The sequence below is a fragment of the Periplaneta americana genome, chromosome 5 (assembly GCF_040183065.1).
Source record: "Periplaneta americana isolate PAMFEO1 chromosome 5, P.americana_PAMFEO1_priV1, whole genome shotgun sequence".
NCBI lineage: Eukaryota > Metazoa > Arthropoda > Insecta > Blattodea > Blattidae > Periplaneta > Periplaneta americana.
In genome coordinates this window covers 41,532,535-41,559,936 of record NC_091121.1, presented here as the reverse complement: position 1 = coordinate 41,559,936, position 27,402 = coordinate 41,532,535, and the positions used below count along the sequence as shown (strand labels likewise).

At 35.6% G+C, this 27,402-nt stretch overlaps 1 protein-coding gene across 2 annotated transcripts in view; it reads right to left on the bottom strand.

Annotated features, from left to right (window-relative positions):
* Positions 1-2,270: 2,270 nt before the first annotated feature.
* LOC138699543 (dystrophin-like) overlaps positions 2,271-27,402 on the bottom strand; it is a 32,451-nt gene continuing 7,319 nt past the window's right edge. For both annotated transcript variants that reach the window (XM_069825518.1, XM_069825519.1), the window contains 10 exons: positions 26,647-26,783; positions 24,877-25,084; positions 21,467-21,710; positions 21,059-21,170; positions 19,546-19,712; positions 18,985-19,103; positions 15,797-15,973; positions 11,004-11,124; positions 8,320-8,809; positions 2,271-3,261 (listed from right to left, as the gene is read on the bottom strand). In XM_069825518.1, the coding sequence (XP_069681619.1) occupies positions 3,143-3,261; positions 8,320-8,809; positions 11,004-11,124; positions 15,797-15,973; positions 18,985-19,103; positions 19,546-19,712; positions 21,059-21,170; positions 21,467-21,710; positions 24,877-25,084; positions 26,647-26,783 (1,894 nt within the window). In that variant the 3' untranslated portion in view covers positions 2,271-3,142. The remainder of the gene's footprint in view (positions 3,262-8,319; positions 8,810-11,003; positions 11,125-15,796; positions 15,974-18,984; positions 19,104-19,545; positions 19,713-21,058; positions 21,171-21,466; positions 21,711-24,876; positions 25,085-26,646; positions 26,784-27,402) is intronic.

The window sequence follows — 27,402 nt, the reverse complement described above, 5'->3', positions numbered from 1 at the left end:
CAGCTAGCAAATTTGAAACACCACATACTTCTACGTTTGTATAACTGTGTTTGCCATCATGTCTCTGTTTCCGTTTCTTTTTGCACGCAAATGCAAATAAATATAACCTGCTAAAGACATGTCCATGTTTGAAGGCAGCAGTATCTTAACTGACAGAATACTGGTAATTGCGTGTTACTAAAAGTTGGAAAAATTTACTATGTAATCACAATGTGTAACCTCACCTCATTTTATCTCGATTGTGGTATGGGGTTCAATGTGCTTGTCTGTATGTGCCTTTACACAATATATGTAGGAAGATTTAGTTTTTAAATATCAATATACATTGGTAACACAAATTAACTTCACTTGTTAAGACAGTAATCTCATAATAAGATTTTAGAAGTAAAATATTGCACTACCTCAGAATGGTACAAGTTGAGATATAAAATACAGAGATAAAAAAAAAAAAAATACTATACAGTAATGGATGCAGCTCTTAACATCACAGGTTAAGTTACTTTCTAATACATATTATCTGGAATCATTAATGCTCAAAAGCTTTTTCATGACAGTAGTGAAAGAAAATAATTTTCCTTAAATGTGCCTTCATATTAATTCCAGCTAGGACTATGATGAAGAGCATTTGTCTTTATCATAATACACTAATCTAACAATATCGGTAATTAAAAAAAGGAATTCAAAATATCATAAAATGATCCTGCTGATCATACAGGATTATGATCCTGAATCACTCAATTTTTGTACACTTTATTACAGTTCAAATCTTGCACAAAAATTGGCACTTGTCTTGGAATTCGATAGAATTCCTATATAGCCTTAATAGCAATAGTTTCAACATACAGAGAACAGACTTCATCTTCTGAATGTTACTATCCAGTATACAAAAATATCTCAGAAGAAAAGGTGTGGAAGAACTGTTAATGGTTAGGCCCTTCAAATATGAGATGGATACTATTTCTAATACAAAACCCTGTGTAAAGGGTGTTTGAGTGAAATTTTTACAAACTCTGGGGAATGACAGGAAGTGTGAAAATAACAAATTTTATCAGTCAACCCATATCCAGTGGCATTCCAGTATGACGCCCTTAAAAGTGTTACACTTAGCTCAACAATATCCTGTAAGGTGGATCTGAGGTGGAGATTATATTAGTTGAACACCATGATCCCCAAACCTCGACTATTTGATCTAAAGCCTTGTAAAAATCCAATCTATGAAATGCCAGTGATCAACCGGGAACTTTTAGCGAGAATATCAGCAGCTTGTGATGATGTTGAAATGAAACCAAGCATTTGAAAGAATCAGACAGTCAACAGTGCAACAATCAAATGTTTTCTGTAAGCTGGACGTGCACCATTATCAGACCTTCCTCTGAACCATAAGCAATAAAATCTCCATTAACCAAAAACCAGTATAACCGAAACGTGTAAGTTGTGTAACTGAATTTTTATAAAGAAATTTTAAAAGTTATACTACGTACTGCATGTACAAATATACATATGATGTATGGTACACTCATATTCATTTTAACTTCAACACTTTATGACTAAAAAATAAGGCAATTAATATTTGAGGAGAATAATTCGCTCCGGTGCCAGGGATTGAACCCAGGCCCTTGGTTCTACGTACCAAGTGTTCTGACCACTGAGCTAAACCGAATTCAATCCACAGCACCGGATCGAATCTTCCTCCTTCAGTGTTTCCCTTTGTGGCCTGACTCCGAGTTAGGCATATGCTGACATATATGTCTAGTGTCAATTGCCATTATACTAGGAGCGCACTCAGTTGAGTGACTTATTTGGCTGGGATTCCGCAGTTGAGTGACTTATTTGGCCGGGATTCCGCAGTTATGATGCACTGCTAGCTATGAGAATATTATGGATTTATTAATTTGTCCTACAGAATAATCTCTGTAATGTTGGCAATTGAATTCGGCGTAGCTCAGTGGTCAGTGCGCTTGGTACGTAGAACCAAGGACCCGGGTTCGATCCCCGGCGCTGAAGCGAATTTTTCTCCTCAAATATTAATTGTCAACATTACAGATTACTAGATAAGTATAGACGGTATATTTCAATTTTAACATTGTATTACAGAGATTATTCTTAGGACAAATTAATAAATCCATAATAAAAAATAAGCAGTTCCAAAGACAAGTAGTTGTCACTAACTAGGTCAGAAGAATGCATATGAGGGCAGCATGTCCTATTGTTTATGCGAGCTGGCTAAACCCACCTCTAACACTAAGAAGATGTGACATTTCTGCCAGAAAAAAAAAAAATTCTGATTTTTCTTAAAGCAATAATAAAGAATCAATGGTTAGATTTGGCAATATTGTACCTACAGTACATGCTGTATCAACTTTTTTAATACACGTGATGTTTTCATGTGCACAACTTTTGAGTCAGTTTCTAACCTTTTAACTCTAAAAAAGGGTATACATATATTAACCGAAATAGAGTCAGCCCCTTCAGTGGTTAACAGAGGTTTTACTGTAATTATAACGTTATATTAATAATTATGTAAATAATATTATACACGATTAAAACACAAATAAAAATTAATTAATTAAGAGTGTGGTCTTAATACAAATTACCACCTAGCTCTACATATTCCACTATGCAAATGAGCAAGAGAGTTGTTTAATGGCTAGGAGTTCAACGACTTTCTAAGGATATGCAGCATCATAGTAGAGTATCACTGGGTATGGATTTATTAGCAAAACTTGTTCCTTTTTTGACTCCTGTCATTTTCTAAAGTTTGTAACAAATTCACCTAAACACTTATATAATACAAAATAGAACATTATTTATTTGGAACCTAGAAGTCCATAATTCCAAATGATCTGGACTATCATTCCTGTTCTATTTACATTACAAAAATAAAGGTTTATGAACACTAATCGAATATAACAATGAAATTTTATATAATGTACTGATGCAGGAAGTTGGTAAATTTATTATATTACCTCTTGTGACTTTTGACTCTTTGAAAGGAATTAGATTTGCATGCTTTAAGAATAACAGTTCAAACAATTACATAAATGTGATGACTCCAGTTATACTATATAACACATGAACAGGTTTATAACTTTTATACTTTTCTATAAGTCAGAGAGTAAAATAGTAATGTGAAGTGCAGTTACTACTTCAAATTTGAATAAGTCTTCTGAGTCTCAACACTCTTGATTAGTCCAGCCAGCAGATCCTCTACTTCTCTTGCCCCTTGCTGCAGCTGGGTGTTGTCCCTTCCAGTGAAGGACTCTGCAAAAACGTAAAACTGTTAGTGGTATCTTTACAACATATTCATTCACATTCTTAGCCATTGCAATTTTTTTTTTAAATACTGTAATTAATTAAAATTAAATCCATAGTGCGACAGTCAATGAAAGTCCAAGACTGACCATCCAGCACTGGCCTCACATTCACATGCCTCAGCAAAATTCAACTGGAACAGAGGTATCGTGTGGCTAGTGCAATGTCCCTGTACCATTTTTTTTTTTGTGTGAAATACTCGTGATATAAACAGAAAAACAATTAGAATAATTTAAAGGGAAAAATTGTTCCGGGGCCGGGTATTGATCCCGGGACCTCTGGTTGAACGTACCAGCGCTCTGCCAACTGAGCTACCCAGGAACTCCACCCGACAACATCTCAACTTTTCCCCTTATATCCACACAACTCGCGTGGGCTGACAAAACGCCAGAGACCCACATCGAGTGCATACAATCTCTGTGTGACTTGGAATTGTGGTTTTCTGTTAACATACACAGTACACATACACAGTGTGTGGATATAAGGGGAAAAGTTGAGACGTTTTCGGGTGGAGTTCCTGGGTAGCTCAGTTGGCAGAGCGCTGGTACGTTCAAGCAGAGGTCCCGGGATCGATACCCGGCCCCAGAACAATTTTTCCCTTTAAATTATTCAAATCTGCTTTACAGGGAGCTTTACCTGAAAGATCACGGATCGTTATGTACTAAATCCAGAGATGCTATAACTGTGATCGTCTTTGCTAAGAATGGGATGCTTATTATTATCATTTCGCAGCTAATTCTAATTGCAGAAAATAGAGTTTCGATCATTTTCTATTAAAAGATGACAAAAAGTATGGAAGGCAAGAATTCCGCTAATTCAATGTTGTGTACTGGGGGACTCTCATCTAAAAATAGTTCTTTTCTTTTAATTATTAATTTATGTACGTTATTTATTATACTTTTAATCAAAGCTACATGTTGAAATTGTAATTAACTATTTCAATACCCAAATAAATTCCATTTCCTTTCTTTTTGGCGAAAATTTAAATTAAATCTCTAGTTTTATTATTCGTCTGCACTGTCACTTTTCATCTTAACCTCATTGATGTGAACAGTCGAGCATGTCTTTCTTCAGTATCCAGGAGACATTGGTGAACTCCAGGAGACATTGGTGAACTTATGCGCATGCGCGTCTCGCGTACTCTTCCATACATGCCTCAATCTGCGGACTATTTCTGACCGTTCCAAACCCGTGTCAAAAGCTTGTTGGAACGCCTGACTGCAGTACATGTTTCCGGTTCAGGACTAGTTTGGATTGTGTTGGAACGCTTTTTCTGTACTGCGCATGCTCACGATGGTTACGGACAGTTCCTGACTGCTGTTGGAACGAACCTCATGTTTAATGTTAAGTTATGTGTGCCTAATAGATCTTCTATTTAACATTTTTTATGAAACTAAAAATGATAAAGTTTTTTTTACACTACCGATACTGGTACTTATCTTCTAAATATTGGGTTCATGGCATTTTTCGTTGCTATGGTAGCTGTGTCACTATAGTAATATTAAATGAATGCAAGTACAGAAAAACGCTACGTACTTATGCACCAATCCAATAAATAATTGCTATAATATATTTATAATTACTGCATGTCAGTATTAAAGAAAAGTAAATTATATATCAAGCAGTGTTTTATTTACAAATAATAGGTAATTTTGTCAAGAATAACTTTTTAAAATGTAGAAAAAGTAAACAATTCCGTACAGAATAATTCATTGTGTATACACAATAAAAGAGTCAGACACGTACGTACTTACTATTCTGCATAGATAACTGGATTCGAAGATTATGTCATAAGGCTGTACTGTATTGTATTGTAATATTCTTTCTTCTCTCACCTCGAAGACATTTCTAACATAAATAATTTCTCTAATTTCTTGTATTTCTACCTTTATCCCTCGATTTTCGAGAGGCCTTCCTCCAAAAATCCACCTTGGCTACTAATAACTTTTCCTTTTGTATAATCTGGATCAGCTTACTTAATACCCTAAGGGTAAAACCTAACCATTTTTCCCCTATTACTATACGTGCAAATGGATTATAGTGATTTTCTAGCTCTCAGGTTGAATTCTCTTTTACTAACTTCGTTTCGAATTTTGGGTACTGACAAATACTACAACTGGCAGTTATTTTCTAACTGTTATGTTGGCACCAATAACTTGGAGTTTGTAGTAAAGTAAACTGATGAAAATGCAAGTACCTCGGTTTGTGAATTAATGATTAATTATTAATATTAATACACAATTCAGTTCTGTTGCGTTGTGATTCCAGTTCAACTCTATATTCTGGTAAGTGCAATTAAATAAGAAATACCTTATAGACTTACTTCGTATGAAACATGCACAAAAATATATTTGACATTTTAATGAAATTCTTTTGTGTTTAGATTTTTATTATAATGTTCAAGAGAGGAAAGAGCATGGTAGTGACTTCTCCAAGAAAGAAAGTGCTTGTAAGTATTTTAAGTAAGCTATACATTTTAAAGTGGTGTTCTGAATTCGTACTAATTATCTCACATGATCAAACTGCATTTTCAGGTTAGGTCTCGTGAATCGTAAACTGTTTAGCGAAAGCAATGAATTTCATGTTGCCAGGCAAAATAAATTTTTAATATTAGATCATACTAATCCTAATTACCAACATAATATGCGAGAAGTCCAGGAGGAAAATAAACTATTTCATAATTTTTTAACCATTCAGAAAACACCTCGCAACATAAAGATGAGATGTGGTAAATAAGTAAGACATTGTTATTGTTAATTACGATATTATTTCAGTATGTAGCATTGTGATTTTTCCCTCTTTGGTGATAACCAGTATTAGTTGGCAACACTGAAAAGACTGCCAAATTAGACTTTTAGGAACTACACTTATGTGATCCTCACTATAGCTAATGTCTACCTTTCCATTCTCCATATTTGTTTTGTTCAAAATGTTTCTACTCCATAGTAGAGCCCGGACGAGAAGTTATGGCACCAGCGCGAGGGACGCATTTTAGTTCGTTTGCTTGGACTCGCCCTCACACTCAACTGGAGGGGTGTTGGGTTAGTTGGTTACTAGCATTCCGAGTGTTCAGATCGTTCTGCTACTACCGCTATTGCTAATACTGAAAACATTGTCCTTCTGAGCGCCCTCATTATGGCATTGTCTAAGGTGTGAAATCATAGAGTAGTTCATAGTCAAGGTCATGAAATAGCATTCGTTGTATGGAAATTCATGTCAGAAGAGGCTGTAAATGGAATACCAATTCCATTGAAAAGCGTGTGTGCAAGAGTACTGGCTGCCACTGGTATTTCAAAGCGAACCTTGGCAAGAATCAGGAAAGAAGGGAAAAATATTGAGGCAGGAACAGTAGATTCTTTCTCCAGTCCGGAAAAATCACAGCCGAAGAAGAAGATTGTTGCAGCTGTAGACAGTTTTGATGAGGAAGTCATAAGAAGACTCATCTATAATTTCTATGCTACGCATAAGCAGAGGCCAATTCTGCAATCGCTTCTTCCAAGAATGGATATGATTATGTGAAGAAAGTAGAGAACAATTACATTGAAAGTGAGCACGTGATGGACAGTACTTTGGAGAACATTTCTATGAACTTAGGGACATCTGATTCCAGCACAGAACAGTCATCTGATTCGGACGGAGAATAAGAATGTAAAGATGGAATAGCGGGCGTAGTTCCATTAGGTACCTTCGGACTCTTGAGTAGGAAAGTGGTGATACTAAGGTAAGACGAATGTTTTTAGAAAGAGATGAAACGGATATGCCTGCCGCTCTGAGCTTGAGAACCGTAACCCAAACAACCCCCACTCCTCTACCCTGCTGGCCGGTAATTTAAAACTTCGCGCAGGTTGGTGCCATAACAACTCGTCTTAGCTCTAGTATCGAATTTAACATTTCAATTATTTTTCTTATTTAACTTACTGGTACTCTTTTTTTATATTCCAAATGTACTATGGTGGACAAAAAGATTGCCCAGTTGGAATATTTTCTAAAAGTCAAAGAAATAAGCACAGCACATGCCCAACATCAAAACCTCTGTTCACAACACACATTTTCAGAAATACCCAAGCAAAATTGACGAGTAGGTAAACTGCAGGAGGCAAAGTACTATAAGCAAAAAGATATGAAATCGTTAAACTATTTTCAACTGACATGCAGTTTCTGAAGCTCATGTGATCCGCATCTTAGGATTTAATTATTTCATAGCATGCAATTCTTTTGTCCAGCATGGTACTTGTTCCATCAGCCTCTAATACCTATCCCAAATAATTGAAGTTATTGTCTTAATTTCCTCTTTTTCAATATCCAGTTTTCATCAATACTGGGTGTTCATTTCAAAGTGTGTCATGACGTCACTGTTGTGAGTCAGCAATTTGAAGCGAGTTTCAGCTTTTATGTCAGAGAAGTTGCCTATTATTCAAGGCGTTCAACCTGAACAACTCATAGCAACAGATGGCGGTCTGTACGGTCTGTGTGCTACCATAACCTCTTTCGAACTGTGTTTTGCGCGGGCAAGTCGTACGCAGGGTATTTGTTATCATCGGTTGCTTACGGCAACATTCCACAACACAAATCAAATGCTCTGTGTCCATGTTGATCGTCCAAGTTAATGTCAACAAATATGTAAGTAATCGTCTTAACCCTCTCCACATATCCCGACAGTAAGAAAAAACTTACCTCTGTACGTGTTTCCAAACAGTTCACATTCCTGTCACTACAGGTGTTACCGTACGTATCGGTACGTACTCTTCAGAATGAACGCCGTACTTGCTAGGCAACTTCTCTGGCTCATAGGTAATACGCCTTTGCGGAAGTGTAGGAAGATTGAATTCTCTAGGCTCATTGGCCAGTCACATGACGACATACAGCGAGCCATGACACACTTTGAACTGAACACGCAGTACTGATCTTCAATTATAAATATTATGTTTTACTGAAATAATAATAATAATAATAATAATAATAATAATAATAATAATAATAATAATAGCCTAACACATTACTATGTACCTTCCAGTGAAAAACTTGAAGCTAGCATTTCTTGTAATCTTTCTAATATTTCGTCAAGATCTTTATTCAGTCCTTCCAAATTTTGTTTGGACCTGCTGTGTCCTGCCTCCTGTATCCAGGTAGAAAACCCACTAGGTTCCTTATTTGGAACTCTTTCCATAGCTCCTCCTCCTACCCACGTACTGATATCTCTTGCTGACACGTCTGACAATGATGGCAGCATTGGAGTGGCATCGTTGACGTCAGTTGAGTGAGTTTCATTTTCTTCGCTGTCCTGGCTGTCTCTCTTCATCTGCCAAGTTAAGAGCTGCAGTTCCCGCATTCCAGCAGACAGTTTGTTGACTTCTGTTTCCTTGACAATTGGACTAATATCATCGAAGCAAGAAGATTCTTTATGCTTCTGTGTGCCTGTAAGCAGAGGTGTACTTTGTAGATGTTCCCAACTGGAGATCTGTTGGTGTCGATGTGGATGTTTCTTTGAAAAGTGACGCTGAAATCACATCATCAAAAGTAAACTTAAATAATTGTCAGTCAAAAACACTATTTACTACCTAACTACCTTCCTACTGCCTACATGTTTTCCAGACCCAAAATAAGTTCTAATTTTATGGTGATTATATAATTCCGTGTAACAGAAAATGGCCACAGTTCAGAAGTACCAAGGACTTTACTGTACTGCATACAGGGTTAGGGTTGTATCAATATAAGTAATCGGAATGTTTCAATTTCAATTTGTATACTTTGCTAGTGGTATATATATTATATTCTGTTAATTTAAATTACAATTTTCATGTGAAACTTGTTGATATGACAAATTTGAGATTCTATTCAGGACTGTCATTTCAGTTTTTGCTTCGGTGGAGGGGGGCGGGGAAGAGGCAAGATTTTTTTAGGGAAGGCCTTGTATGATATATCAAGTGGCGTACTTCCTCCAGAAGAAGTAATTTTATTATACACTGAAGACAATGTTTCAGTTTCACTTCTTTTTTTTTTTTGTTCCATGATATTTAATATTTCTTTTTAAGAGTTGAGTTGAAATGGGTTGTATTTCCTTTGAAATGAACTATTTCCCATACCGTAAACTTGACCATAAAAAATGTTATAAACCATGACATCAGATGCATGGATAAATTTTGAAGTCCATCATTTTTTTTCCAATTTCTTAATTATTTTTCATTATTTTAAGTCACAAATAGAGCTGATATCATTGTTTAATTCTTTAATTTTTTGTCTTATAGTCAAGTGGAATATCTTAATATTACAAATACAGTTCTCTTTTTCAATCTTAAACTTGAGCAGGGGGGGCAATTGCTCTACTCTGTCTCTGATTCTATTATCTTACTGATAAAATGCAGTATTAGGTAGTATTAGTACTGATCGAATCGAAAGAGGGAAAGAAAATAACATCGATGTTCTTACATAAAATCTCACATTGTCATTTTAAAGATATGGACATTTTTGTATGGTACTTAACTTGCGTCATTCACCTAAGCATTCCCCTCTAGGAGTGACACCATAGTTGTGGATCTTTTTGCTGCCATAATGTTACCCTTGGTGCACCAAGGGAAATGACCTACATAGCAGCTGATGATGATGATGATGATTAATGGAATACCGATACAGAAAATGTGACTGCCCATGTAAACCTACCACTGAGCACCACTCTATCCACCACAAATTCCACTTGAACTCGCCAGGATTCGAACATGGGTTACCAGTATGGGAAACCAAAACTCTGGCCATTTGGCTTTAATGGTATGCCCGAGAAGCAGTATTGAATGAGAAAATTTAGTCATATAAATTTTTTATCATTACTGTGAAGAAAATTATAGGTATACGAGTTTTATTAGAATTCAGCTTGTCCATTTTTTTTTTCCAAAAAGCCTGAACAAAAAACTGCAACAAGTTATTTTAAGACAACCATTCCTAAAAGTAGATATTTTAATGCTAGGCAATCGTGTTAAAAATTGACTGTTATATGGTAGCATGAGAAAAGTACTTTTAAGACTAGTGTGAACAGTATTTTTAACACTGATTTTCACCTGTTTGCACTGATTGTCAATTGTTTCTCACCAATGTCACATGGCAGCAGTCACAACTGATGACTAAAGCAGTTCAAATAATGCAAGACCTACTTATAAAATAACTGTTTTTTGGTTAAGAAATGTACATAAACTAAATAATTTGCTTCAAGAATAATTTTGATAACTCTATGAAACAATTAACAATTAAATGTGATTATAAAAAATTAGCAGACAACCAAGTTTGAACGGATACCTCTCAGTTTGTAATCCAATGCCCTACTGAACTACATCATCTGCTTTTAAAGTAATGAAAACTATTACAAAAGAGAAATACAGCCATATAGAAGTCAGAAAAATTGTCTCTATACCAGCACAGATGAATGGCTGTCTAAAAAAGTGTATGATACAAATGTTAAAAATGGTTTTATTTTGCTCATAGGGTTGCTACACTCGGCCTACAGCCTCGTTCGCAAACATCCCTACTTACGAAATAAGATAGCATTTTCAACACTTGTATCGTAAATACCTCACTATTATAGCTTCTTTATGTTATATGACGTACACAAATAGTAGCATATTGCACTGTTTTACCTGTAAAATAATATCCTCGACAATATAAATGTGATGACTGCAATATATTATTATTGTTGGCTGTATTACCTTGAGTTTTTTGAGACGTTCCACTTGTGCCTGCACAAGGACATGGTGCTTCCTAAGACAATCACACATGTCACGTCTTTCCTCTTTTCCACTTAGTTTGTCTATAGTCTGCTGCAGGTGCCTGTAGCAAAAAAAGTATTGTTGGTAAGTAACATATTGAAATAAAGATAGTACCGGTACAGCTTAAAATTTGAATTTTAGTAAGACTCAGATTTTCAATCACGTAAATAAGTGTCAGAAATGAATAATTTGTTGTTATTTTTATTAGCTGCCCAAAGAAAACTTGAAAATTCATACTGAAGTAAGAGACAATGAAATTCTATAGTCAAACATTGCAACAAAATATTACCAAAGTTTACATCTTTTGTTTCTAAAAAGCTGATGATTTATTTTTGTGTAAAAGTATAAATTAATTCTTTTCATGATAGTAATATGAAGGAGCCATTAGCTAACATTTAATTAAAATTATTTTTTAAAATAAGGTTTGAAATGTAAATTTGGTCACATAAATAAAATTTATAACATTAAGGTACTAATAGTAGTAGAATATTGATTTTTTTTTTTGAAGGAAGACTCATTGTTTGGCTTTGACATTTAATTTTTTCTAGATTTTGTAAAATTTACCAACCATGTGACGGACAATAAATAATGTTTCCTTTCTGAGATCATGTTAAAAGTCGGTGAGTATGTTAATTACTGCAATGGACATGTGATTTAGGCCATCAGTCAGTCATGCAAGAGGTCTGTGTTCGAGTAATTGAAAATATGTTGTGACATTTGTAATAAACAGTCATAGTAAAGTTTGAGTTTTTCTCGGAGTTCTCCTGTTTCCCCAATATAGGCATCGATATCATTCTGTCAACATCTCTCCATTCCATTATTATATTTATCAGCATCTCTGATCACCAGTCAGTGACTTGGGGAAGATGCTGGTTCAGGGCCATGTTGGGTAGTAGACCCTGTATGCACCCTGGACACACAGTACCTTAGCACAGTCGACTGATGTGGTGAGTGTACGCCTACTTGGAGGTTAGTACAATGCAACAGAGAATGGTTAAGTGCTGGGTCATCTACATGGATACTCACAGAGAATTTTCCCCAGAGGGGTGTCAACCCACGCATTTTTTCAACAGTTGAATTATACATTCGTGACCTCCATGATATTATATGGAGGCCACATTACTTAACAACAAAGAGTATTAGGTAGTGTAAAAATCACAGAATGAAATAATAACGCCGTATTTCAAAGCTCAAGTCTATACTACACACTAGGGAGTTTTAGACATGTATGCTTGAAACACGGCCTTCTTCATAGATTATTTTTTTAAAAACCATGACATCATTGTGAAGCAGTGTCCTAATGCAGTTTCATTACGAGTTACAGTCAGAGGCGGCTTTTCAGGTGAACCAAGTGAAGCACAACTTCACCATAGAATTTTTAAAAATTGAAAAATTCACTTTACTTTTACTATACATCACAGTGTGACTGATTTTATATTATTTATATTTATGTACATTCAAAAATCGCGCCACACTGAAGAATTAACAAACATAGCGTCGGTGAATCCACTTCTTGCATTGCAACTATCTATTTCGCTTGCTATGGTTACCGTAGCAACAAAACTCCGATACGTTTAAGTTCTGCGCCGGTGAAGTGAGCTCGATTTTCCTCCTGTTAGTGTTTCACTCAGCTATGGTTACCATGGCAGCAAGGCTACACCCCTCACCCTGCAACAACAGTTAGTATCGTGGCTTTGGTCGGACGTGAAATAGTAGAAGAGATGAATTCACAACGTTCCGCCAATCAACGACAAAGGGACTATTCAGGGTAGCCAACTCTAACAATGAAAATTACAGAAATTTAAAGGCGTAAAATTAATTTCACCCATAGAAAAGTTATAGGCCTACTAAATGAATATATATTTGTAATTTTTTTTAACTGTTTTGCTAAATAAGCAAGCACGAGTCTTGAGAAAAGTGGAAATATAATGTAAGAGGAATTGAAAAAACATGGCTATCTTGTTGTAGGTACTACTGTAGCGTGTAGCCTATGTACAAAGTTAAATTTTTTCCGCGGTTTCGTGAGCAAGTGTGCATAAAGATCGCGTTGTGTGCATTTTAATATTATTTTCTCTAGTGTTCTTATTACATTAATTATTAGGACTATTTTAAATAATTACGAGTAATATATTTTGTTCATAAAAATCAACGTGCTTTAGGGATTTGGGCTGTTTATTAACAAATTTTTCCGCGGGAAGAGGTTTTTCTTATATGAATTGCATGTCACAACAAAAACGCTCGTCAATCGCAAAATATTTCTATGCAGAAGAAAATTGTGCACAAAATTATGAAAAAATCAGCTTTTCCACAACAATGTTACTGATAAATTCGTTGCCATGAACAGAAGGATTCAACTTGTCTTAAAAATTGGTATGATTATTTATTACCGCTAATTTATGATTTTATTATTATTATTAGGCTTACTATTACTATTATTATCGTCATCATCATTAATGTCACGTATTTTAAATATACCGGTATTTAATATAGGCCTACATAAGCCTATACATGATTTTTGTTATAAAATTAGAAGTCGACCTAACACTGCTTCACATGCCTTTTACATCACGAGCCACCACTGGTTACAGTATGTGGAAAATTGAATTGTAGATTTTAGAAATTTCAGTAGAGCAATGCCTTAAAGTGAATGGGGAAGGTGCTGTAGTGGGGGGACGAGTTTGTTAAAAATAGGTCAGTTGAATGTATAAATAGGACAGAGAAGAATGGATGAGGTTTTTGTGGGTTATAATTATAATAGTATAAATAATATAAAAACATAGCAAAAACACATGTCTGAGAGGAGTAAAATAGTAGAACGTTATAGGTAGCCTGTATACAGCAATGTGGTGGCAAACCATAGCCTGTACGTAGGCCCATGTATGAAAAATGAATATTTATTTCTAAAGCTGCTTGTACACAATCAAGTTTTCGTCAAATTGAATGCTTCACCAGACTTTTCAAAACTTGCCAATATTTTACAAGTTTTATTGTCAAATCACTTACAAAATTTTTTGATTGTCTTGAAAGTAAATAAGAACATGTTCTAATTGGTCAGAGACTTTACAATTCTTCGAAGGGATTCGAAAATATTGTGACAGCCGGGAAACGATCTCACGACCGGCAGAAGGAGGGCAAAGTCGGCCATGGTTCGCCGCGGAAGTTGCGCGCACATCTGCTTCCTGGGGCATGTGCTGTGGCGTAGAGAGGAGAGGAGAGTTGGCGACCGTGGCAGTGAGGGGAGAAATCCAGAGAATTCGAGAGGTGCCATCTTCTGGACATCCGTAGAAATTCCCAGTATCGTACTCTCTGGAAACTATGGTTTGGTTATAAAAGAAGAGAGGCAAGTGAGCGAGCAGCAGTTGTTGTTGTAGTCGTTGGACAGCAAGCCAGCCAGCCAGCTTTGTGTAGCAGTGAAGCCAGCTTCGAGACCGGAGTTCGACTTGAGTGTGTCCGCAGCTGTGTGAGCGTCCGAAGTCCTGAGTTCGAGTGCAATGGACCGCAGTTGGGGGACCTGAGTTCGAAGTTCAGTGGACTGTCTCTGAAGGTCTGGGGTTCGAGATACTGTGAACTCGAGTGACAGAGCTAGAAGAATTAGCCAAGGCAAACGAACTGTGAACTGAGAACTGACAGTTCTGATTTGTGAACATTAGTTAAGATTAACAGCTGTTGTTCTCAATAATCCAAGTAAATTGTCATTGTCGTCTGTGGAGTGCAATAACGAATACTGTGTTGCTGTGTGGAGTGCAAATCCCATTGTTGACGGGAGTAGAATTAAATTGTAGAAAGTGATTATTATCGGTGTGAGAATAAAATTACATATTGTTTTGTATAAAAGTCACAATATTATGGTGCCAAGAACCACAAAAAAACATGGTGTCCTGGCTGAGCAAAGTTGTTTGTGAGTTAATTCAAATATATAAATTAAACTCATGACTGAACACCATGGATTCTATGGAAAACTACAATAAAATGAAGAAAAATAATGCGTATGAGGAAATTGCACGGCAGATATCTCGAGTTAAGTATCAATCCATGTATCTTTCGAGAAAGGAGATTCTACTCTATAACCTAGGTAAATAATGATCGTAAATATTTTTTAAAACAATATGCAATCGTAAAATTCTTTGTTTTCGTACAGTTAATTACTGGTAATACAAATATTGTTTTGTATAGCCTAGTTATTCTCCAAAGGATTTACTTATTTATTTTGTGATGTTTGGTAGGTAGGCCTACATATGTTACAATGAACTTGAAGCACATGTTTTAAAATATTGTCAAATCTTTAGCAACATGAAAGAGTCTTCAACAAAGTTTTCTTGCGATGTATTGAATTAGAAGAAAAATTTGATCGTGTGGAAGTAGCTTTAGCTTAATGCAAGTTTCAGTCAATTCCTTTTCGAAGATAAATAAAATCTGAGAGATGACGCCATTCTTGTTTTATTCTAAAAATGGGTCAGTAAGTAGTTCACGAGAAGTACTCTAAAGCTGTCAACTACTAGCATCTTCACCTTAAAGTAAATGTTGTGAAGAAACTAACTGTTTTAAACAAAAACAGTATAAGCCCCCAAAAATAAATAAATATGACAAAGCATTTATATTACTGCAGAGAAATTGTGTAAAAACTTCCATGTCAACAATAATATAATATCGCCATTTCTATTATAAAAATGGTCTACCTACTGTATGTGCGACAGAATAGTTTTTATTATAACCTGTAATGGTGAATAATTCACCTGTTTTCTTCCTCTAGTCTGCTGATGATGCTTTGCAGTTCTTTCAGTGGCTGACTATCCAGACTGCTTGAATCATGAACAAGAGTCGTAGATGATGCTTCAGTCTCATTTAATAGTGATTCCTTCTCCTCATCGTGTATGCGGCTTGGGACAAGTACGACATCGTCACCACTGTGGCTGAAACACGTGAGCACTGCCTACAATTTTCTGCCATCCAATGTAATGCACTGACATTAATATTGCAATTGTCCATAATTTCTATATCATTTTAAGAATAAAACCTATTATCTGTGTGACTAGAAATTCACATAACTAATTCCTGACAGCTACACAGAAATCTTAAAAAGTGGGGGATAAAATGAAATTAGAATGTATGATAAATACACAGTTTATCAAAATTATGGTAATACTTTCATATGATTATTATTAAGTAAGTATTAAGGTACGGTCACACGTCGCTACTTTTGCAGCGCTACTTTTATACTGCAGCTGCAAAAGTTGCGTGTCGTGTTCACACGTAAGCCAAAAGTAGCGCGCTGCACGCTACTTTTCGTGCTGCGCAACCCAAGTGCTGCAAAAGTTGCAACTGGAGGTTGCGAGTCTGTTCACATGCAAGGCACTACTTTTGCAGCCGCAGTCATGCTGCAGGTTCCCATCTCCGTGTTGACTTCTCAATATACATTTTGTGGTTATGTTCGCATTATTAAGAAACTCATGCGAAAGCTTCCTTATCTATTATTTGCTTTTCTGTTGTATCTAGTATTCAGAAATTGACATTATTTTTACTATAAAGCTTTATAAACGCCTATATACTTAAATGATAACCAACAGTATATTCACGTAATCAATGTTGGCAACCCTCCTGTTTGGAACTACGCTACGGAAAATTAAAAAAATGAATTATATCGTCACCAATTATGCTCAGACTGTATTGTGTATTTAATAACTGTTACAAATAATTTATTTTCATCACATTTAACATTAAAATATATCCAAACAATAAAAGTATCATTGGCACATTTGGGTGGTAACACTGGTTGCAACCGCAGCAAAAGTTTCAACAAAACCAATATCAAAAATGCTGCGGCTGCAACCCTGAGAATCCTGTTCACACGTCGCTACTTTTAACTTGCGCGCAGCATGGAAAAGTAGCAGGCAGCAGGTTCGGCAGCCGCTACTTTTCGGGTTGCACCGTTGTTCACACGTCGCAGTACAAGAGTTGCGCAGTTTTTTGTACTGCAGCGCTGCAAAAGTAGCGACGTGTGATCGTACCTTTATTAGTCAAATTGTTGCCACACACTCTCCAAAATATCTCTATTTATGGATGCAATCCCGGAAATAATCCAATATCTTACATCTTCAAGATCTTAAGAGTAACGCTAGCATACAAACTGCATCCTTCACATACTCCGAAAGAAAGAAATCACATGGTTTAGTCTGATGACCTGGGACAATCAGAGAGATAGACATCAGCGGTGATAGTATGTTCAGTCCAACAATGTGGTAGATGGTCAATTCGAAAATTTTACAAAACAACTTTTGTTACCATTGTTAATAAATTTGTTTTCGCAAGCTGCAGAATGTAAAACGATTTATGCTGTGGAGTTGCCATTTTTCAACATGTCTTCCATGGTAACAGAAATAATACATTTTCCGAAACTTAAAATTTGAAACTTTGATTATCAAATGACATGTACCATGTTAATTTCTCATTAAAACTTGCTTAATATCAATTGTATGAAAATGTTACCATTATTTTGAAACATGGTGTACATCAGAAACCGAAAATGTGTGCTGCATAAATATGCTATGGTTTTCAATCCTTATTATGTTTCTTGCAACACTGTCTTCCAAGATCTCCATTAAAACACTCACTCTCTCCCTCTCTCCCCCTCCTTTTTTCAAGTGGTGTATGCTTAATAGATCTCGTATTTAACATTTTTAATGAAACTAAAAAAGATAAAGTTACAAGCAATACTTTTTGTTTACCCTGTATACTGAAAATACCGGTATTTATCTTACAAATAAATAATATTGCTATAATTTACTTATGATTACTATATGGCAATGTTAAAGGAATAGTACATTATGCAACGAGCCTATAAAAAAAGGTAAAGGTATCCCCGTAACATGCCATGAAGGCACTTGGGGGGCATGGAGGTAGAGCCCCATGCTTTCCATGACCTCGGCACTAGTATGAGGTGGTGTGGTCGGCACCACGCTCTGACCGCCTTTTACCCCCGGGAAAGACCCGGTACTCAATTTTATAGGAGGCTGAGTGAACCTCGGGGCCGTTCTGAAAGTTTGGCAACGAGAAAAAATCCTGTCACCACCTGGGATCGAACCCAGGACCTTCCAGTCCGTAGCCAGCTGCTCTACCAACTGAGCTACCCGGCATGCAACGAGCCTATAATGATAGTAATTAAGAAGTGAGTATGGATGTTTATGAAACGAGCACAAGCTCATTTCATAATTTTCATACGAGCTTCTTAATTACCATTATAGGCGAGTTTCATACGACTTTTTATGCTCGACCATATTTCTAACTTGAAATTATTCATTTTATTTGTATCTAACTGACCTTGAGCAATACCTCGTAAATTGTGAAATGTGCGCAGACGCAAAAGTATTGATTTTTTCCGAGGAACAGATGTCCACATTGACCTTGATAGCCTATAAGAACCTACAGAGTAAACTAAATATTAACTTTGATATAACATTGAAATTAAATTAGACATTGAAAAACGAGATGACAAAACTGAATTTATTTGAATATTATTTACAATTAACGCTAATTATTACAGTAACAGAACATAACCTTCTGCGACAATATTGGATTTCCGACCTCCGTGACTTTTCGCTAATTCTCTTTCGATTGCATATCCGAGAATAATCGATACTTGCGGTTTTATAACGGTACAAAGCTGACTTGTTATTGGCTGAACACCTGTACTTTAATGACATGCATTAAAGGACTGCTACCAGGTGTATAATTACTACATTTCGGCATGGTCGAGCATAAAATAAATTACATATTATGAAGCAATGCTTTATTTATAAATAATAGGTAATTGTCAGAAATACCTTCTTTTGTTTTTTAATGTATAAAAGGTAAAGAATTTCATACAGAATAATTCAACAAAACAGTTACACACGCATGCACATACTATATTATTTTGCATTGTTACCTGGATTCGAAGATTATGTCAAAAGGCTGTACTGAGAGGTATTGTAATTTCGATGAATTCCCACATAACTTGTTCTTCAACATTTTGAAAAATGCAAGTGTTGATTCCCTGGATGACGTCTGGAAACATCCAATGAAAGCATGAATGCATAACAAAACACAGGGATATAGAAGTCATCGGATTAATGGTGGCCGCTAGAGGGACCATAACAAAATAATTCGTGTCATTCTGTCATGAATTTGGAGTCCCAACAACAATTAAGGAAATTTCTATGATAGCTTTGAAGGGTTCTCTGCAGATTTTATGGCGACACTTGTATTTCAATTCAAATTACAGTTGAATTTTCTCATTGTATTTTTTTATCTCTATTACTGTAAATTTTCATTATGTGAAATATTATCTACTGTAAATTTTAGTTTATTGTAAACAAATTTTTTGTGAGACATTTTAATGTCATCTTAAATGTTACTGTTTAACATTCTTTGTCTTTGGCAACCTCACCAAGTTGAGAAAGATTAAATGTTATTGTTATTGTAAAGTTTCTGCAGTGGCAACAATTACCTCATAGCAATATTCCTGAATTGGGTGCCTCAATTTGTGCCTCTTGCTAACTTTACCCACAAAGAAACAGGTCTGACACTGGTTGTACCTCAGACACTCCAGACACCGGTAGCGCAGCCCCATGATGGGGTACACTTTGCAGACTCCACATTTAACGCTATGGCTCACTGAAAAAGTATTCAAGACTTTATTAAAAATCAAATTTAATAAGTTTTTAAATGGTGGAATGATTACACTTTCATTATTCCTTCAATAGAGGGGGACATTGTCTTTTCTATCAATATGGATTCTCAGTTCCAAAAATAACAGATAAAAACCTTCAATCCTCTCTTGTATGAACTGACATTCTATATTGAAAGAAAATATATTATTTCGAATAATGTACATTTTTACTGAAACTGTGGGAAGATAATTTTTCTGGGAATGGAGAAGTGGTTTTGTTTAATTGACTCGCTTCAGCCTATAAAATTAATTGAAACATGGGACAACAATCACTGTTAATATACAATATATTGTGACAGCTGCATCGGGATTCGAACGTGCGTCCAACGAAATGTTAGTCACTGTGGTGTAGCACAACGTAAGGGGAACGATGGCACGCTGGGCCGTGGCGGAGAGGGGGAAGTAAAGCAGCTGCGATGTCGGGGAGAAATCCAAAGAAGTCTCGAGAGGCGCCATCCTCTTGGTATCTGTAGAAATTTCGAGCATTGTATTTTCTGGAAACTATGGTTTAGTGATAAAAAGGAGACGTGAAGAAGGAGTCAGTCAGTAGTTGCTAGTATTGGACAGCGAGTGAACCAGCAGTGCCCAGGAGTCTAGGGTTCGACATTCGAGTGAACTTGAGCAGCGTCCTGGCGGAAGCAACGCAGTTGGAAGACTTGAGTTCGAGTGCAGTGGACTGTCTCCGGAAGTCCTGAGTTCGAATGCAGTGGACTGTCTCTAGAAGCCTTGGGTTCGATATACTGTGAACTTGAGTGAATGAGCTAGAGGAACTAGCCAAGGCAACGAACTGTGAACTGACAGTTTTGTTTTGTAAATAGTGCTATGTAAACATTAGTTGTGATTGTTGTTCTCAATAATCCAAGTGAATTGTCATTGTCGTCTGTGGAGTGCAATAACGAATACTGTGTTGCTGTGTGGAGTGCAAATCCCATTGTTGACAGGAGTGTTTAAATTAAATTATAGAAAGTGATTATTGTTGTGACAAATAAAGTTACATTATTGCTTTTGAATAAAAGTTACAATATAATGTACAACACTTCATGATATATGAAAGTCTAAGTGAACCAACATATTTAACAGGCAGTTGTACTAGGATCATGTTTAGCTTTCTTCAAAAATGTATCGCGTGCAATGAGAGTCAATGAGCATTTCAGAGATACAAGAAACTCAGAAAGAATAATACACATTGTAAAATTCAAAATTTCATTGATTTCGTTAAAATGACAAATGTCTCAATAAACTACTATTCTGAATATGATTAGTTTAACTCATATTCATACAACATACTCACCTGATTCTGCCACTTGCATTCGGAACATCGTTGAGAGCCAAATCAGAAGCTGTGGTTCGTGTAGAAGCCAACCAACGAAAATATCTTCAGTTATACCTATTGTTCCATGTGACTGAAAATAATAATAATAATAACAATAATAATAATAATAGTGATGATGATGATGATGATGATGATGATGATGATGATGATGATGATGATGATGATGATGTGCGATGTGTGAACTTACGAACTTATTACCCAATGAAATGACAAACTATGCCAGACCCTGTTACTCCCATGCAATCACATGAGTGAACTGCTCTGTACATGGGCACACTTCGTGTACCCTTTACAGAATCCCTGCCTACATCCCATACCCTCAATAATAGCGTATTTATCCAGCAAGCAGAAGTCCTGAGATGTTACCTGCTGAAAGCAGCTGTCCACTGATGAAGTAACAAATTTAGAGCCAAAAACAGTGGATTCATTCAAGTATTCTGTGATGTGCGTGAGATTCTTGAGCAGGATCTCAAACTTGTTGCTGGAGATGCAGTTATTGTGATCTGCTAGCTGACTGAACAGATACCGGTATTTCTCTTGGAGATCAGCCGAGCTTAACACAGTCAAAGCCACTTTTACAGAGAGAACCTGAAGCATACCGTTCTTTTTCCTGCAACACAATTTCACCTCTTAGTAGATTCAGAGAATTTCTAAGTTTTAATGAAATTTATGTTCAATATCATAGTTCATATTTTATAATCTGTAGAATACAAAAACTGTTTATGGTGGTGGTTGATTTCCAAAGCTGTTTCACATCTATTGGTTATGAACTGATTCAGTTTGACTGATACCTATTTTTGCAGTTTACGCACCTCATTCATGTACATTAGTGGGATTGGTATATAAAGGTATCCCCATAACATGCCATTAAGGCACTTGGGGGCATGAAGGTAGAGCCCCATGCTTTCCATGACCTCGGCACTAGAATGAGGTGGTGTGGTCGGCACCACGCTCTGACCGCCTTTTACCCCCGGGAAAGACCCGGTACTCAATTTTATAGGAGGCTGAGTGAACCTCGGGGCCATTCTGAAAGTTTGGCAACGAGAAAAAAATTCCTGTCACCACCTGGGATCGAACCCCAGACCTTCCAGTCCATAGCCAGCTGCTCTACCAACTGAGCTACCCGGTCGCCGCTATATATATATATATATAGTAGCAAAATCTAATCCATTCATACAGCTATTATTTTTAGTCAACTGTTATACCGTACATCTGAAGTCTGATTAATGGAATATGTTACTAGACAGAGATATATGCAATGAAGGGGGAAGGAACTGACCACCTTACCCCATTATCTTCTGGCTTAGTTGCCTCACGAGTGGTAACTTATTGGTGTCACTTATGAGGTTCAAATCTGTCTTCAGAGAGTTGACTAAACAACAACTATGTAACATAATATTTTACTATAGAGAATCAACTGCATTATGAAGACAATAAATTACAAACAGAACTGTAAGGTGAAGAAGATAGATAGCCTACAGCAGTGGATGCCAAACACCACGAAATTGTGACGTAATAGAAATGCAACCCGCACACCATTATCGCAGGGAGAGGGGTGAAGTGGGTATCTCCTCAGGTAATGCAGCGAATAACAGTGCAGAGACGGACTGTGACCAAAAAACAATATAATATTCTTGTACTTATTAACTACACACACTTTTTTTCATGTTAATTTTTTATCCTCCTATTCATTCTTTTCGTATTATTAATAAAATAAAATAAATGTATTTTCTTATTTACCATAAAAAGAACATGTACTTTACATCAGCAGATATTTGAAATTAGAAAAACGTACCAGGCTGGTCACGAAGTTTTAAGTTACACTACATACTTGAAAAAAGTCGAAGTATTTTACTCCGATTAAGACATAGAAGCCGATACTTTTTATTGTTTATTTATTAATGAAATATTCAAATTACACTACATACGTCGAAAAAAACGTGGAAGTATTTTACACTGATTAAGACATAGAGAAAAAGTCGAAGTATTTTACCCCGATTAAGACATAGAAGCCGATACTTTTTATTGTTCGTTTATTAATGAAATATTCAAGTTGCAGGTAAGGGCGTGGTAGTCTTCATAACAAGAAGAATAATGACAACGGAGGCTACATTGTTCTTTTATACTTCATTTAAAATTTTAGAAAGAATTAAGTATCTCTTATTTTTGCCATCTGCACAAAATAAGTACTTTTCCTCCCATGCTCCTTAAAATTAAGTTTTTACTTATTATCTATTTTCGAAAATACATCGAAACATATTATCCTACAAGTTTTTATGTGTACGTCCGCTGCTGATAAATGTCTTTACTTATATCAAAGTAATGGCTGTAAACAGAGGGTGTGGGTATGATGTCATGGTTATGCTTGAGTGGAGGCAGGGGCATGTGTCGCGACACAGCTTTTGGCGATCACTGGCCTACAGTATCTGCAATTAAATGAGATGTATTCAATGATGATATAAAATAGATAAACTCTGATAAATGAGAACTCACAATTGATACAGATTCCCAAACATCTGCTTGTGTTTTGTTTTATACGAACAGTTTCACTGTAACTCAATTGGTAGCCTTCCTAGCTGTAAATAGTCAGCTAAGGTTCAATTCCTAACAGGGAAGATAGTAATTTACCTCCCTTGTATTGAGATTCGTTTTGTGTTGTCCCACACTGTGCTGATCACATAATCAGGAAGTTCCACTACTTCCGAGTGCTCAGTGTTAGTTCAGAATTTTCACCAAAAGAAGAACAGAATGGGTCAATGAGCCCAATCCTTGCAGAGATGATGATGATAGTTAATAGTTTAACTTACTTTGATCTTGTAATAACACAAATTCTCAAAATTGTATGATGTATGATAGTAACCATTTGCTTCCATTGCTGTTTAGGGGCTAATGTCTTTCTTTTTTTTGTGTGTGTGTGTGTGTGTGTACAGATCAGTAATTTCACTTTTAATGTCGCTAATAAAATACACTGCCTTTGAAAAAAGAAAAAAAAAAAAAGCGTAACATTTCAGTAAATTGAGAATTTTACCTTAAGCTGTTTTAATGCATACGAACAGAAACTTAAAATTATCACAATGGAAGAACGACATTCAGGAACTCAAAACATGCATTTATACAATCGAATGTTGGTATTTTATTTCCATATGTCTTTTAATCTCCTTTAAGACAACAAACAATGGATATGTTAAGTATAGATTTCAAAGTGTTATGCTTTTTTGGAGGGCATTGTATATAGGCTAACTCTGTCAAATTCTTTATTAATACAACTTATTTTTCTTGAAAGCCAGCCCAGAATATTACTAAACCGATTTCTGAAATTTCTAACATGAGGTTCTGGTGTGTTATTTTCCAATTTTGTGTTAATACCATATAAGGGAAATATCAAATCATAGATTGGGATTGTATATACGCCAGAGAATAACAAAAATATGTATTGAGACTCTTACTATCTGTAATCAATGAAGCACTCAATGAATCACTCAATTAATCAATAAATTAATCTATCATTATTGTGCATATTTTCAGCCTCAGTGAAACCTTTTCATAAGGCTTTGTTTTTTTTTTTTGCCTTCAGCACAAAATTACTGTTAACATTATCATCATTATAAATTTTAGTGAGAAACAGAATAGAGCACTAAGATGATGGAATTAGGTATAGGCGTGCATTTAAATGAGTGTTTACAAATGTTCATACGTTTATATCACTAGTACTTATTTCAGATTTTATAAACAGAAGCAATCTTCTGAAAGTATAAATCTCTTAATGTAAGAATTACCCATCATAAATGTTGAGAAGCAGATTTATCATGAGCTCTGTAGTCAAGTCCACATCTCTTCGTGATAAATTTTCCTTCTGAGCAGCAAAAAAAATATCAAAAATGACAGCTTCCAATTCATCATACTCCAAGTCAACTCCATTCTCTGTGATTTTCAAATTATGTTTCTCAAATACACCAGCAACTAAGCCAAGCCTTACACTGTCCACTGCAATAAAAAGTATAACACAGCGAGTTCAGAAATAATAATAATAATAATAATAATAATAATAATAATAATAATAATAATAATGATGATGATGATGATGATGATGATGATGATGATGATGATGATGATGATGATGATGATGATGATGATAATAATAATGATGATGATGATGATAATAATAATAAAAATAATAATAATAATAATAATAATAATAATAATAATAATAATAATAATAATAATAATAATAATAGCAGCAGCAGCAGTGGTTCGATTTCATAACATTCTGCACAAAGGAATCAATCCATAAAGTTATAAAACTGGGCCAACCACGTAACTTCGTTCCCATACTTTCATTTCAATTTTAGAACTTATTTTTGCAGAATATGACACATTTTATAATTTTATAATGGTGTTTATTGTTAAAACTGTGAAGAATTATATATATATTGTGACAGTCGGGAGTTAATCGCGTCCCACAGAGGTCAGGGGCACACGAGAAAACGCGGTGAAGAAGGTTGCGGCCCCTCAGGTCTGGAGGGGACAGACGTAAGAGGGGGCATGAGGTGGAGGCGCGGACGTGACGAAGGGTGAGAGGAGAGAGAGCGACCGCGGCAGAGAGGGGAGAAATCCAGAGAAGTCTGGATAGGCGTCATCTTCTAGGTATCTGTCGACTGATCGCGAACTCTCCAGAAACTATGGTTTAGTTATAAATACAACACGCGAGTGAACTTGAGCAGTTGTTGTTATAATCGTTGGACAGCAAGCCAGCCAGTCTTGTATAGCAGTGAAGCCAGATTCGAGACCGGAGTTCGACTTGAGTTGTGTCCGTAACTGTGGAGCCGGAAGTTCTGAGTTTGAGTGCAGTGGACCGCAGTTGGGGGACCTGAGTTCGAAGTTCAGCGGATTGTCTCTGAAGGTCTGGGGTTCGAGATACTGTGAACTCGAGTGACTGAGCTAGAAGAACTAGCCAAGGCAAACTAACTGTGAACTGAGAACTGACAGTTCTGTTTTGTAAATAGTGCTTTGTGAACATTAGTTAAGATTAACAGTTCATTGTTGTTCTCAATAATCCAAGTATATTGTCATTGTCGTCTGTGGAGTGCAATAACGAATACTGTGTTACTGTGTGTAGTGGAAATCCCATTGTTGACGGGAGTAGAATTAAATTGTAGAAAGTGATTATTATTGTCGTAAAAATAAAGTTACATTCTTGTTTTGAATAAAAGTTACAGTATATATATATATATATATATATATATATATATATATATATATATATATATATATATATATTCAAATATCCAATTCACTTACAAAGAAATATATGCACCACTTCTATCTATATTTATATATTCGTGCATTCAAGAAGACAACATACATGTTCACAGTATTTTTATCTGCGTTAGATTACTATATCTGCATCAAGATCTTAACTCTGCTGGGAATGAGGTGAGGAGACTTCAACGAAACACAATGTTTAGTGTTATATAATATGAACATCATATTCAAACACATGAATTATTATTTCCATCATTATAAGCAATTTGCCTCTTCTGACTTACTATATAGTGCTCTTTGCAGTACTCGCAGCTTGGCAGCAGTACGGTAAGCTGCGTATTTAATTATGTTGCATCCATTTATCATTTTCAAAATGTTCCTGAAGTGTGGGTGATCCTGTTGGTACTTCACATCTGAACAACTGCAAAAGAATGTGTAATATAAGATAAATATATACTTTAAGATATAGTTTAAGTACTGTGCTTTAACAATAATGCTAACTGTTTTATTCTAGGGCATTAAGGGGATGCGCTACTGAAAATGACAGTTTTTCAAGAAATGTCATGTTTTTTTTTTATTTTACTATTCATATGCTAAATTCCAATGCTCCGTTACCACAACCTGTGTTTCAGCTATAATATGCACTATAAAAAAACATAGAAAACTCTTGTTTTAGATTCCAAAAAACGGTTTCCAAAAATAAACGTGTTATTTTCAAATTTTATTTTTAAAAGAGTTATTTCTTGACTTAGATCCTTCAAATTTTCCTGATTAATTCATAATCATGATCATAATATGCTGTTCAAATTTCAATACATTATTTTTTAAAATGTAGAAATTAGAAAATTCAGTAGCGCATCCCCTTAAGTTAGATGAAGTCCAATAAAGACCATAAAAAGATAGCATAATTGGATTACAAAACTATTGAATTAATAATATTATTGGAATTGTTCTCAATATGACACTCGGGAGGAAATTAAACGCAGAATAAATATGGGAAATGCCTGTTATTATTCGGTTGAGGAGCTTTTGTCATCTAG